At 44.8% G+C, this 13,664-nt stretch overlaps 1 protein-coding gene across 1 annotated transcript in view; it reads left to right on the forward strand.

The window, feature by feature from the left end:
* CPNE8 (copine 8) overlaps positions 1–13,664 on the forward strand; it is a 372,678-nt gene that overhangs the window by 275,022 nt on the left and 83,992 nt on the right. The window contains exon 11 of the mRNA XM_068276306.1: positions 11,421–11,496. Within this exon, the coding sequence (XP_068132407.1) occupies positions 11,421–11,496 (76 nt within the window). The remainder of the gene's footprint in view (positions 1–11,420; positions 11,497–13,664) is intronic.

Here is a 13,664-nt window from a genome sequence, read left to right on the forward strand (position 1 = left end):
ATGAGTAGGCTGATGATTTACCTCCTAGGAGTTCAATGAGAGTTTGGCGGAGTTGGTTGACAAACTTTATTCATACAACACAGTTCTCTGATATATGGCAGTTTCAGCAGGTGCAATGCCTGTAATCTGCCAGTTAGCAGTGTAAGCACCTGTAGGATTGGTAGCATTTACTTTGTCCATCTCAATGTAACACCTCTGAAATGCTTGAACTGTAAAGAACTCTTACAGACACCTATCAAGTTCTTTTGATAAATATTAAATAGTAAGAATAAAGTTCAGTAATAAAGAACATGAATAAACTTATTTTTCAGTAAAGACAAATTCCTCTCTATCTAACTAAATGTTGCTGGTAACACCTTACTGAGCACCTCTCCGCACTATGCGTACATTAAAACAGGGCGCCGGGAAAAAAGGGCGCAGGTTTTTAAACGATAAGCATGAATAACGTTTTGAAAAAAATTGTGCTATATTTCGTTTAAAAATAATGTTTTATAAAGTTATAAATCATGAAATAATGTGTATGAAATCGAGAATTGTAAAAACGTTAATCTTTCCTGTTTAAAAAGTGAAATTTATAATAACGTTTTATAAAACATTAATAAGAATGTTACTAAAGCTATACCTAACCCTACTCTCACACAGAACCCTCCCTGTACCTATCCCTAACCCCTAGACCCCCCTGGTGGTGCCTAAACCTAAGACCCCCCTGGTGGTGCCTAAACCTAAGACCCTCCTGGTGATGCCTAAACCTAAGACCCCCCTATGATAAGCATTAATAACGTTGTAAAAAAATATTGTGCGGTTTTTCATTGAAAAATAATGTTTTTAAAAAAAAAATTGTACGGTTTTTCGTTTAAAAATAATGTTTTAAAAAAATATTGTACTGTTTTTCGTTTAAAAATAATGTTTAAAAAATTATAAATCATTAAATAATGTGTAATCATGAGAAGCAGTTATAAAACATTAAAAGTCTCCGGGCGCCGCTTTTAAAACGTTATTTTTCTCCGGCGCCCTTTTTTCCTGTTGGGCGCCCATTAAACGATATTTATTATGGGAGTGAATGGCGGCGCCCTTTTTGTCCACCTGCCTCATGCGCCCAAATTTCCTGCTTCCCCGCACTATACAGTCTCAGTCTATGCTAAAGTTCATCTAAGTGCTCTATTTTAGATATATCTTGAAGTGATAAGATCAAAGCAGATGTATTCATTTTTCTTCACTTTAACTCAAAAGACAACTCCCATCATTCCATCCTTTCTGAAATAAAGTCTCTGTTTTCCTGTAGTCAATCAAAAATTTTAATCCACAACAAGACAGTATCAAACCAAAAGAACTCCATGTAAACAATTGTTCAACAGTTCAACAGGAACAGTTCATACACAATTTGTCAGACATATTTCACTGGCCTCCTTGTGTAAATCTGCTATTGTTTCCTTGAGGCAGGGAACACACTTGACTGTTTTCATGTGCGTTTTCTGCACAGAAAAACTGAGAACTCATGTTAATCAATGTGCTAGTGCACACTTACTGTGTTGTTCGCACGCAGAAAAAAAACTGACATTCTGCATCCTGATTCTGCACATTTTGGCAGTTTCCTCTATCATTTACATCAGCTGCTGTGAAAAAACGCGCGCGTTTTCCTGCGTGGAAACACACTTGGTGTGCAGAAAAAGTATGCAGAAAAACGCATGCAGAAAACTGAAAGTCAAGTGTGTTCCCTGCCTGTTTATATTTTGCTGTATGCTCCATTCTCATATATGCTGTATTGCTGTACACAGTCCTTCATCTCTCCATTGCTGTACACAGTCCATCATCTCTCCATTCTCATATCGGATCAGTGAATAATGGCGCACAGCGCCTATGCATAAAAATGGCGCCGCATTAAAAAGATATGCTTATCGCTATTTATCGTTAGTACTGCATAATAATGGCACTCAGGGAAAAAAGAAGAAAGACGGCACACAGTAAGGTTATTTATCAATAGCGCAGTTCATATGCCAAACAGCAGATGTTATTGCACACAGTAACGTTATTTATCAATAGCTAACCTACATAAGCCAAACTGCAGACGTTATTTAACTGCAAAACGGTGAATGGATTTAATGTAACACTGTCAAGGTTAGGGTTAAGCACCACCAGGGGAGATTTAGAGTTGGGCACCACCAGGGGGTGCTTATGGTAAGGCACCTCCAGGGCAGTGGTTAGTGTTAGACACCTCCAGGGGGGTGGTTAGGGTTAGACACCTCCAGGGGGGTGGTTAGGGTTAGGCACCACCAGGGGGGTGTTAGGGTTAGGCACCACCAGGGGGGTGGTTAGGGTTAGACACCTCCAGGGGGGTGGTTAGGGTTAGGCACCACCAGGGGGGTGTTAGGGTTAGGCACCACCAGGGGGGTGTTAGGGTTAGGCACCACCAGGGGGGTGGTTAGGGTTAGGCACCACCAGGGGGGTTTAGGGGTTAGGGATAGGTACAGAGAGGGTTCTGTGTTAATGCTAAATAACGATAAGGCTTTAACGCTAAATAACGATAAGGCTTTAATGTTAAATAGCAATAAGCTACAAACGGATTAGTGGTAACACCGTGCGCCATTATTCGCAGGCGCCATTTTCAGATGGATCCTCTCATATATACTGTATTGCTATACACAGTCCATCATCTTTTCAGCTTTGCTATCTTTCTCTCCCTGACTCTTTCTCCAGGTTCCTGTCAGCTCTATCACTGTGTGATCTCCAGTATTCTCTCCTTTCCTTACTGCTTTACTTTTCTTTCTGCCTGTGTATCTCTTTTCCTGTCAGCTGGCACTGCTTCCATCTTCTCTCAGCTTCTCACACAGTGCCTCATACCTCACTGCTTCAGCATCTTCACAGCCATCAAAAAACTGTGACACCACAGCTGTAGCTGCCTCAGACCGATTTCTTCAACTGCCACTCCGCACTGAGCATGCTCAAAAACAATCCGAGTCATCCACAGGCTCTCTGTGTCCTCCCCTGGGGGCGGGTTCTCTTCCCCTCACAGCTCTGGTTCCGCCTCTTCTGCAGCTGGTGATCGTTTTGGATACTGGCTGTCCATTTTTATCTTGCCAGCAGCATTTTCCAGGCTGCCACTTCTGGCTAGGCACAATTGCCTGTGTGTGTCTGAGCAGTGACACACACACAGGCTACATCTGTATCTTGACAGGTCCACTTTAAAGAAAAAATAATGTACATCATTGTGTGCTTAATGCTTCAGTGTTATCAAATTATTAATGAAAAAAACATGAATCCTGCATGAGACATATTTTATTAATGTGGTATATTCTTGTTATGGGTATTTCACACACAACTAAAGGAACATTATGGCAAGTATTTTCAATTAAAGATCATTTACTTGCATTTTCTAGCATGGCCCATTTACACTCTAGGGGCTTGATTCACCAACCGGCGCTAAGCCGGTTAGTGAGCCCTATCACTTAGTGGGCGCAAACCACGGCACTAAGTAGTTTGCGCCCACACATTACTCTCAGTTCCGCGCGTGCAGTGAGCGGGGCTGTGCGCGAAGTAACTCTGTGCAGTCTTTAGTGCGCGCAGAACTACTTAAGGGGCACTAAAGGCTTTTTTACATCGGCGCTAACAGTTAGCGCCGCTTTGTGAATCAAGCCCTATGATTGCATAATATCACACAATATTTTCTTAATTATCTACCAATCCTAAAAATGTCTTCAGTATTTTATTTTTTTGGGTTATTTCATAAATTTTAATTACCCAAACACATTATAAATGTATTTGTGTTCTTGAATTAATTTTCTCTTCATTGTCAAGATGCCAAAATAACCGTAAGCTTGGCAGGCACAGAGCAGGCTGCAGCATTACAAGTGAAAGTGTGCTATTTTCCCTTATTGCCACATTTATTTCATGTCTCAGTGATTAGTATTTTGTAATTATAATCAAGTGCTTATTTCTTCCCATCCCCACTTTTTAACTTTACCCATGTAGGAAGGTGGAAACATGCCTCCTTTACACATCCTTCTGATTTATCTAAACACTGTATCTATTAAATACTGTTAGGCTAGTTACACACCAGCACGTTGCATTTAGGGGACGTTATAGGGCACATAACGTGCCCCTAACGCAACAGCTGGTACTCTCTGGTGTGGACGTCGGAGTGAGCCGCGTTGTGCAGCTCACTCTGGCGTCCGTGATGCCGTGATGCTTACTCTTGGATGCATGCGGCATCACGTGGTCCCGCCCGGCCAATCGCCGCACAGAGCGGCCGCTCCAGGAAGTAAACACTGCATGTCACTGAGTGCAGTGAATATTGATTAGCCATGTGCCCGGCCACTCTCCCCTCCTCCCCAACATGACTAAGCATGTGCAAACAGTCTAGCCGCGTAGAACGCACAGCATGCAGCACTTTGCTGCGTTACAATGTAACGCAACGTGGGCAGTGTGAGCAGCTTACTTGTGTTACATTGTTGTGCGTTGGGGGAGCGTTACAGGCTGCACTAACGTGCGCCTGTAACGTCCCTGTGTGCAAGAAGCCTAAAGGGAATTTGCTGAAGTTTATTTATTTATTATTTTCCTCTAAAGTGCTGGATTGTTTTTTGGTGGTTCTGTGAAATTTTCCAGAGAAACCAGGCTGGTTGGAGGTAATGCTCTACAGTTCCTGCAAATCCCAGCCCCAGGACTTGTTGCCCATCGGCGTTAGGCGGTCCTGGGGCTGCCGCCGCAGCCACGCCCGTCGGCGTTAGGCGGTCCCAGGGGGGTTAAAGAAAACCTGTAACAAAAAAAACTCCTCGGGGGATACTCACCTCAGGTGGGGGAAGTCTTCAGATTCCATTGAGGCTTCCCCCGTCCTCCTCAGTCCCACGGCGACAATGGTAAAGCTCCGTGAACAGCGGGGATGTAAACATTTACCTTCCCGGCTCCAGCGGAGGCGCAGTATCAGCTCTCCGCTTGGAGATAGGCGGAAATAGCCGATCGCTGTCAGCCCGCTCTACTGCGCAAGCGCAAGTCTCCTGCACCTGCGCAGTAGAGTGGACCCGACAGAGATCGGCTATTTTCGCCTATCTGAATCAGAATCAGTTTATTCGCCAGGCACGATAAGGTCATGCTCGGAATTGGGTTTGGCACAAGCAAATTAACAGAGTAGAGATAAAAAGTATAGATAACAGAGTATAGATAACAGGGCATAAAATGCAGAAGGGCATCAATACAAAAAACAAAGAACAAAAAACAGAGCATGATACAAGCAAACAAAAGCAAAAAGCAAAATAAAAGGGCGTCAAGGTGCAGTTCAGAATGCAGTGGTGGAGGGGATGGAATGACCTACAAGGGAGTTCAGGAGGGTGACAGCTGAGGGAAAGAAAGAGTTCCTGTGCCTTGAGGTTTTGGTGGCGATGGACCGAAACCTACGGCCTAACGGGAGTCTGCAGAAGAACTGAGAGGGGTCGCCGGCAATCCTCAGTGCTCTTGAGCGTAGTCTGGCGTTGTGGAGGTGGGCAAGCGGAGGGAGAGGTCTGCCGATGATTCTCTCTGCTGATCTTATGACCCTCTGAAGTTTGTATCTTTCCCTAGTGGAGGAGCCAGCGTACCAGACTAGGATGGAGGAGCAGAGGACGGACTCGATGGTGGCTGTGTAAAAACACGTCAGTAGCTCTGGTGCCATGCCGAACTTCTTCAATTGGCGGAGGAAGAAGAGCCTCTGCTGGGCTTTCTTCTGGGTCGTGGCTGTGTTTGCCTTCCAGCTCAGGTCTTTGGAGATGGTGGTGCCCAGAAGGCGAACGCTGGTTACTCTTTCGACCTCGGTGCCGTTGATAAAGATCGGTGGGGGGGGGAGAGAGCATGCTTCCTGAAATCCACAATCAGCTCTACGGTTTTGGATGAGTTGAGGACCAGCCTGTTCTCCCTGCACCACTGGGAAACTCTGTCAACCTCCTGGTGGTAGGCCTGCTCATCGTTGTTTGTTACTAGACCAACGATGGTGGTGTCATCTGCAAATTTGATGACCTTGACAGAGTTATCCCTGGATCTGCAGTTGTTCGTGTAGAGGGAAAACAGGATTGGCGACAGGACGCAGCCTTGTGGGGCCCCCGTGTTCGTTGACCTTGGTTGAGAGGTGACATCCCCGAGTTTAACGACTTGGGTTCTGTTGGTCAGGAAGTCTGTGATCTACCCACGGAGTGTGGGATGGACATTCAGCTCAGTGAGATTGTCCTGCAGTATGTGGGGGCAGATGGTGTTGAAGGCTGGGCTGAAGTCCAGAAGGAGAATCCTGGCGTATGTGTTAGGTTTGTCCAGGTGGTCGTATGTGAGCTCGAGGCAGATGTTGACAGCATCATCCGTGGATCTGTTTGTCCTGTATGCAAACTGGTACGGATCCATTTGGGGGGAGGTAACATGCTTGATGTGTGACAGGACGACTCTCTCGAAGGTTTTCATGATATTGGATGTCAGGGCCACGGGTCTGTAGTTATTGAGGTCAGAGTTACCATGCTTTTTGGGGACAGGGATAATAGTGGACTTTTTGAAACATGCAGGGACTTTGCCAGCCTGGAGGGATTTGGCGAATATGGAAGCGAGGATGGGTGCCAGCTGGTGTGAGCATGTTTTCAGGCAGGCTGGTGACACGCCGTCAGGGCCAGAGGCTTTCCTGGGGTTTAGCGAGGAGAGGTGGAAGAGGACGTCGGCCTCACTCACAGCTGGAGGTGGCGGGCTCAAGACTGAGAGATAATCTGCCCTAGGTGTGGGGTGTGCCGGTGCTGTATCTTGCTCCCCCCGTGCCTCCTGATCCTCAAACCTGCAATAAAAGTTGCTGAGGTCCTTGGCTAGCTCAGTACTGGGAGTCGCATGTTGTGGGGGAGGTTTATAGTTTGTGGAAGCTTTAAGCCCCTTCCAGACCGCTCGTGTGTCGTTAGATCGCAGGTTGCGTCTAATCCTTTCTGCGTACCCCCTTTTTGCGGCGCTCAGTTCTCGCTTCAGGTTGTTCCTTGCTGTCTTGTAGTCCTCTCGATTGCTGGACTTGTGCGCCACCTTCTTGCACCTCCGCAGTTGCCGTAGTTTGTTGGTAAACCACGGTTTATTGTTCGGATAGACTTTGAATGTCTTGGTTGGTCCGCAAGAGTCTTCACAGAAGCTGATGTATGAAGAGATGTTGTCTCTGTGTGGAAAGCCACAACAGTGCCCCCGCTGGAGCCAGGAAAGGTAAATAAATCAGCGCTTATCAGCGCTTGTCAGGTTTGTCGAGGGAGGATTCCGGGACACTTTGGGGGAGCCAGCGCTGGACTGCCTGCAGCTACAGGGGAGGGGGAATCCTCATTGGGACTCTGAGGCTTCCCCCTCCCGAGGTGAGTACCCCCAGGGGAACTTTTTTTTGTTACAGGTTCTCTTTAAAGGGAACCTTAACTGAGAGGGATATAGATGTTTCCTCTTAAACAATATCAGTTGCTTGTCAGTCCTGCTGACCTCTTTAGCTGCAGTAGTGACTGAATCACACACCTGAAACAAGCATGCAGCTAATCCAGTCTGACGTCAGTCAGAGCACCTGATCTGCATGCTTGTTGAGGGGCTACAGTTAAAAGTATTCGAGACATAGGATCAGCAGGAGAGTCAGGCAACTGGTATTATTTTAAAAGGAAAAATCCATATCCTTCACAGTTTAGGTTCCCTTTAAAGATCTGATCCACTGTGACCATTGTTATCACCGCATGACGGTAAGTGAGGTTCACCTCAGTCATCGGGAAAATCGTCAGAAGAATCGCAAGGTGGGTACGGGCCTTTAACTAGACAAATCCCTAAGATTAGTTAAACATCCTGCAAAATGCAAGTAGACTTTCAGCCTCTCCCTGAAAACTCTCTCAGGGAGCTACAAGAAAAAGCACAGAGCTCTTTAATTTGGGAAGTGTCCTGAGTTAGGCCCCCATGTCAGAAATACACTCGAGCCAACACTATAACACAATAAGCATAATCCTGCATTGCAAGACGTGATTTATGATGGTTTGATTTATGGCCCTAAATGTCTGGTTGAATGGTCTGCTTAATTTGATTTTCAATAGCACCTTTATCACAACAGTTAACCTCCTGAGCGTTACGCCGCTCAGGAGGTTTTGCCAGTTTGTGCCCACCAGTCCCCCCAAAGATCCCATGCCTGAAAACCGTCTAGCTAGCACTAGACTAGCTAGTACAAATGCCCGGCACCCCCTGATCCCCGCCACTCCCCCATTTATACATTACCCAGCCTGGATCCAGCGATCAGCGCAGCCTCCCAGCACAGCTCCGGTCGTCACTATGGGGAGGATCGCACACTGACATCATGCGCAAACTCGATTCTCCCCTTAGAGAGACCGAAGCTGTGCAGGGAGGCTGCGCGATTGCTGACGCCGGGGGGTAATCTATCTACTGGGGGATCAGGGGGGGGGGGGGCTGGGCACTTGTACTAGCTAGCCTAGTGCTAGCTAAAGGGTTTTCAGGCATGGGATGAAATTTTTTCTGCATGGGGGACTCCTGGGGCCAGGAAGCGGTATGCTAAATAAAGGACAATGCTTAGGGGCAATACTTGTGTCTGCTTTATTTTACACATTCACATATCACCTTCTGTTATATCTACCTCAAAAACATACTGTATAGGTGAGTATACAACTGTGATTGATGTTGCCCATCAGGGATCGGTACACAATCCCCTTGAGCGACATCGATTGGCTGGCCAGTACGGTGCGTGTCAGCTGGGTAGCTGATGGCGTGTACTGTAGCAATGCGGATTGGGAAAGGGATGATGAAGCAGTGCACGCCTGATGAAGTGGCGCACGCATGACGTCACGCAGCGGGCAGGGGAGTGGCAGCTTCATACAAGTTGCCCACCGATTGAGTAGATCCGACAGCTGGATCGCTTGGAGGTCAGGGGCTGCCATGCACATGCTTGATTGTCGGCTGAGGTGATTGTTTTCGGCTACCTCAGCCGACTTTGCTCACGCGTATGTAAGAGCCTTATATCTCATCTGTGCCTTTCTCACACAAGTTGCAAAACAACGGTACTGGGTTATGCTCAAGTTGTTCCTGTCTGATCACCTCCATGGGCAAGGAGGTATTGATCCATCCTTAGCACGTCACCTTTCTTTGGTGGGTGCTGCCTACTGTTGTTGCTGTATTTTTGTATACAGGACTTCTCACAAGCCTCCCCACCCTCATTTTGAACTATATCCCAAAGTATTAATCTCTCTCCATCCCTTAAAAACTTAATCTGTAACCTTAAAGGTCACCTTTTCAGACAGGCATTAAATCTAACTTAAGCCATTCCCTTCAACCTCCAACCCAGGAACTCCCAGCTCCAGATATACAGCATACTGGTCACCTGCATACATATTATGGTGCCACCGGTGATCTTGGTGCACTGTGAGCTGAATGACAGCTCAACCTGCTGCCACTCAAATCTCCAGCAGCGTTAAATACTATTCGTTGGATCCCCGAAGGACACTAGTGCTATGACGGCACCCAGCTTCGGCACTGAGCACCGGGTACCGAAATGACCTGCTTTGTGGTCACCTCACCTCATATTCCCAACCCATTCCTTTAGATTGTAATTGCAGAGGCATGGTTCTCAATTGCAATTTGTTGCAATTGCAGTACGTTTTATTACACCTGTTGTGTTAGTCACTGTGATGTTTATTTATTTTGTCTACCACTTATTATGAGCCAAACAGCTATATTAACCACTTCCCAACTGAGGGGTTTTACCCCCTGACCACCAGAGCAATTTTCACCTTTCAGCGCTCCTTCCATTCATTCGTCTATAATTTTATCATTACTTATCGCAATGAAATGAACTATATCTTGTTTTTTTCGCCACCAATTAGGCTTTCTTTAGGTGGGACATTATGCCAAGAATAATTTTATTCTAAATGTGTTTTAATGGGAAAATAGGAAAAAATGTGGGAAAAAAATTATTATTTTTCAGTTTTCGGCCTTTATAGTTTTTAAATAATGCATGCTACTGTAATTAAAACCCATTAAATGTATATGCCTATTTATCCCGGTTATAAAACCGTTTAAATTATGTCCCTATCACAATGTTTGCCGCCAATATTTTAGTTGGAAATAAAGGTGCATTTTTTTCAGTTTTGCGTCCATCCCTAATTACAAGCCCATAGTTTATAAAGTAACAGTGTTATACCCTCTTGACATAAATATTTAAAAAGTTCAGTCCCTAAGGTAACTATTTATGTATTTTTTTTAAATTGTAAATTTTTATTTTTTTTTTAATTACAAAAAAAAAAAAATTGGGGAGTGTGGGAGGTAAGGAGTTAATTTTTTGTGTAAAACAAGTTTATTTGTGTGTAAAAAATGGTTAGGATGTAGTTTTACTATTTGGCCACAAGATGGCACCATTACCAATTTGTTTCATACGACCTGCAAGCGTCCTTCTGGACTCTTGCAGGAAGTAGAAAGAGGCTGGGACTTTGTTATTTTTTCACAATGATCGGGCTGCTCAGCCGAGCGGCAGCAGATCATTGCGGGGCTGAGATCAACGAACGGGAATGGATTTTCCCGTTCATTGATCTCCGGGCGAGCGGGCGGCGGCGTGTTTACTAGCGGCGGGCGGCGTGTTTACGAGCGAGAGCGCGGACAGCGGCGGGAGTGCGCAGAGTACGGATTTCTCCGTCCCTGGGGGTGAAAGGATGGAAAAAGGGGCGGAGAAATCCGTACGCGCGGGGGTAAAGTGGTTAAGAATTATACAGTTCTGTGTATGCTGAAGCAGAAGTCTTCCATTTTTCCCTGTGGGCTTTCATGCTAAAATGTAAGGCTGTAAAGCAGAGCTTTGTTTACTTTAAGCAGTCAGCTATGAGTGGATGGTTGATTCCTCCAAGTGTCCCTGGGGCTCCTGCGGAGAATTAAGAAGTGGAGCAACTCATCTCTCTGGCCAGTGCTCTCCTCCATTGGTCTGCATGCTCCATGTCTTTATCCCCACTGGCTCCTATACTCAGTGACTCAGTGAGCACATGTGACTCACATAGCATGACACAAGGTCACTGAGAAGATTGATGCGGCTAGCAAGGATGAAGACAGGAGTGCATGGACTGATGGAAGAGCACACTGGCTGGACAGATGAATCTTCTCTGCCAGGGCCCACTATACACTAATGGGGAGAACTGGAAACCCATTAGCCAGTTTGGGTGCCCTAAGCAATTGCCCAGTTGCCTCATGTAAGTGCCGACCCTGCTGTTTACACCTTTCTACATAAGTATTTTTCTGTAACGTAAAAAGCAAGAAATGTATATGACAAGACACAGTCAAGGAGTTTCCTTAACGTATAAGATGCTCTTCAGTATATTTTATGTAGAATATATTTATATATTCTGTTCCTAATGCAGATTTATTCAGAACAGAGTACCAAAGACAATCAGTTTTTAGCAAAACTTGTAATGGAAGTTGAAATGAAAGTTTTTTCCATTTTACAGTCATGATTACATTGGTGAATTCACCACGAGCTATCGGGAATTATCTAGAGGACAATCACAATTCAATGTATATGAGGTAAGTTCTAAATAACCTGTTTAACAATAGCTGACTTTCAAAATGAGCCTAAACACATATGTGTCAACGAATCATTTGCAGAAAGAATAAAATTGGTATCTGGTAATATAGTATTGATTTCTTATGGACATTTATGCTGCATTTAACCTTATTCAGTTCCATCATTTAAAACCGCTTCACCTCCCCCAGCATGAGTATCTACGCCCCTGTATATAAATAAATATAAACACATGTAAACACTTGGTTCTGTCTTCCATTTTTAGAACACACTAACTCTGTATCTCTATCTTGTGGCCAAAAAGTAAAACCACACCCAAATACTCTATTATACAGCTTTCCGTAAAAAAATTAAATACATTTTCATTATTTTTAAAAAACGGTTAAAAAAATAGATCACAAGAACAAGATGAGCTTTCAAAAGAGCTGTTGTGGGGTGCTTTTTTAGCAATAAGAATCAGAGCTAACAAGCCTACAAGAGCCTAACTAAGCTTTCCCTATGAGAGTCTGCAGCTTCACTAATTACTGCAGGCACATGAGTGAGTGAAAAGCCTGATGCTGCCTGCCTTTTATAAGGGGGGGGGGGGGCTCCAGGAGGGAGTGTAACCTGTTTGGCTACAATGTGCCTGCTGACTGTGATGTAGAGGGTCAAAGTTGACCCTCATGATGCACTATGGGGGCGAACCGAACCGCGATCGCGAACCACGGAAGTTCGCTGGGAACCATTCGCCGGCGAACCATTCGGGCCATCTCTATTGATGTGTAGTCCAGCGTCCCTGTTTCTCCATGGCCCCTTTTGATACTATCCGCTAAAAAAAAGCTTTTTTTTTTTTTACAATGCACTACTATGGAGAAAAAAACACATTAAAGCGCTATGCAACAAAATGCATAGCAATACATTAAGTGTAAAAGGTCCCTGAAAGTCGCACCACAATAGTGTAATAGGGACCTTAGTGGGAAAGAACTTTTCATAGCAATATCGTGTGAGCAAATTGGAATGGGATTTTTAGATCTATTTTACTAGATTAAGGGCTCTTTCACACGAAGACGTTGCGTTTCATGCGACGTTAAGGTCGCATAACGTGCCCCTAACGCAACGCATGTTAGTATTGAAGTTGGACGTTATACAGAGCCGCGTTATGCGTCTCTTGATGCGTCCGTGATGCGTACTTTTTGACGCATACTATCAAACGAAAACGGCACATGCGGCAAATTAAAAAAAAAAAAACAGTACTGAGCATTAGAGATGGCCGAACCTCCGATTTTCGTGAACTTTCACGGAAGGTTCGGTTCGCGCGAACTTTCGCGAACCACAATAGACTTCAATGGGGAGGCGAACTTCAAAATTTTAAAAAATTTCTGCTGACTGAAAAAATAATAGAAAAGATCTTTCATGGGGTCTAATACCTGGAGGAAGACATGGTTGATTGAAATACACATCAAAAGTCCCAGAAAAAAATCTGGATTTAATACAAAGCAGTGTTTTAAGGTCAGAAATCTCATTGAATTCAATTGCAGGCCTACACTGCTTTATGACATCAGGAATCTCACTCATCTCATCTTCCAGGGAATTGTAGTATTTCAAAAGCCAGCTTACATATTGTGGCTGGGAATTGAACCCGGGCTGGGAATTGAACCCAGGTCTCAGTGTGCTGTAGGTAACTCATTTAACCACTATACCACCAACCACACTACATGCTGAAGCCAGCCTAGTATGTACCATTATGATCAATCCAAGAGAAAAATTAGCTTGCTTAATCCATGGAATTGTATTATATCAAAAGCCAGCTTACATACCATGGCTGGGAATTGAACCCAGACTGGGCTGGGAATTGAACCCAGGTCTCAGTGTGCGGTAGGTAACTCATTTAACCACTATACCACCAACCACACTACATGCTGAAGCCAGCCTAGTATGTACCATTATGATCAATCCAAAAGAAAAATTAGCTTGCTTAATCCACGGAATTGTACTATATCAAAAGCCAGCTTACATACCGTGGCTGGGAATTGAATTGATCTTTCATTGCTGTGAGTTGGGCTGCGTTACAGGCTGCTGTAACGTGCGCCTGTCATGTCCCACTGTGAAAGCAGCCTTAATGTAGAAACAGAAGCAACACAGAAAAAGTTTTGTTTTACTAAAATTCATTGATGCTTGATCTGTCCGATGT

This window comes from Hyperolius riggenbachi, chromosome 3 (assembly GCF_040937935.1).
Source record: "Hyperolius riggenbachi isolate aHypRig1 chromosome 3, aHypRig1.pri, whole genome shotgun sequence".
Classification (NCBI taxonomy): Eukaryota; Metazoa; Chordata; class Amphibia; order Anura; family Hyperoliidae; genus Hyperolius; species Hyperolius riggenbachi.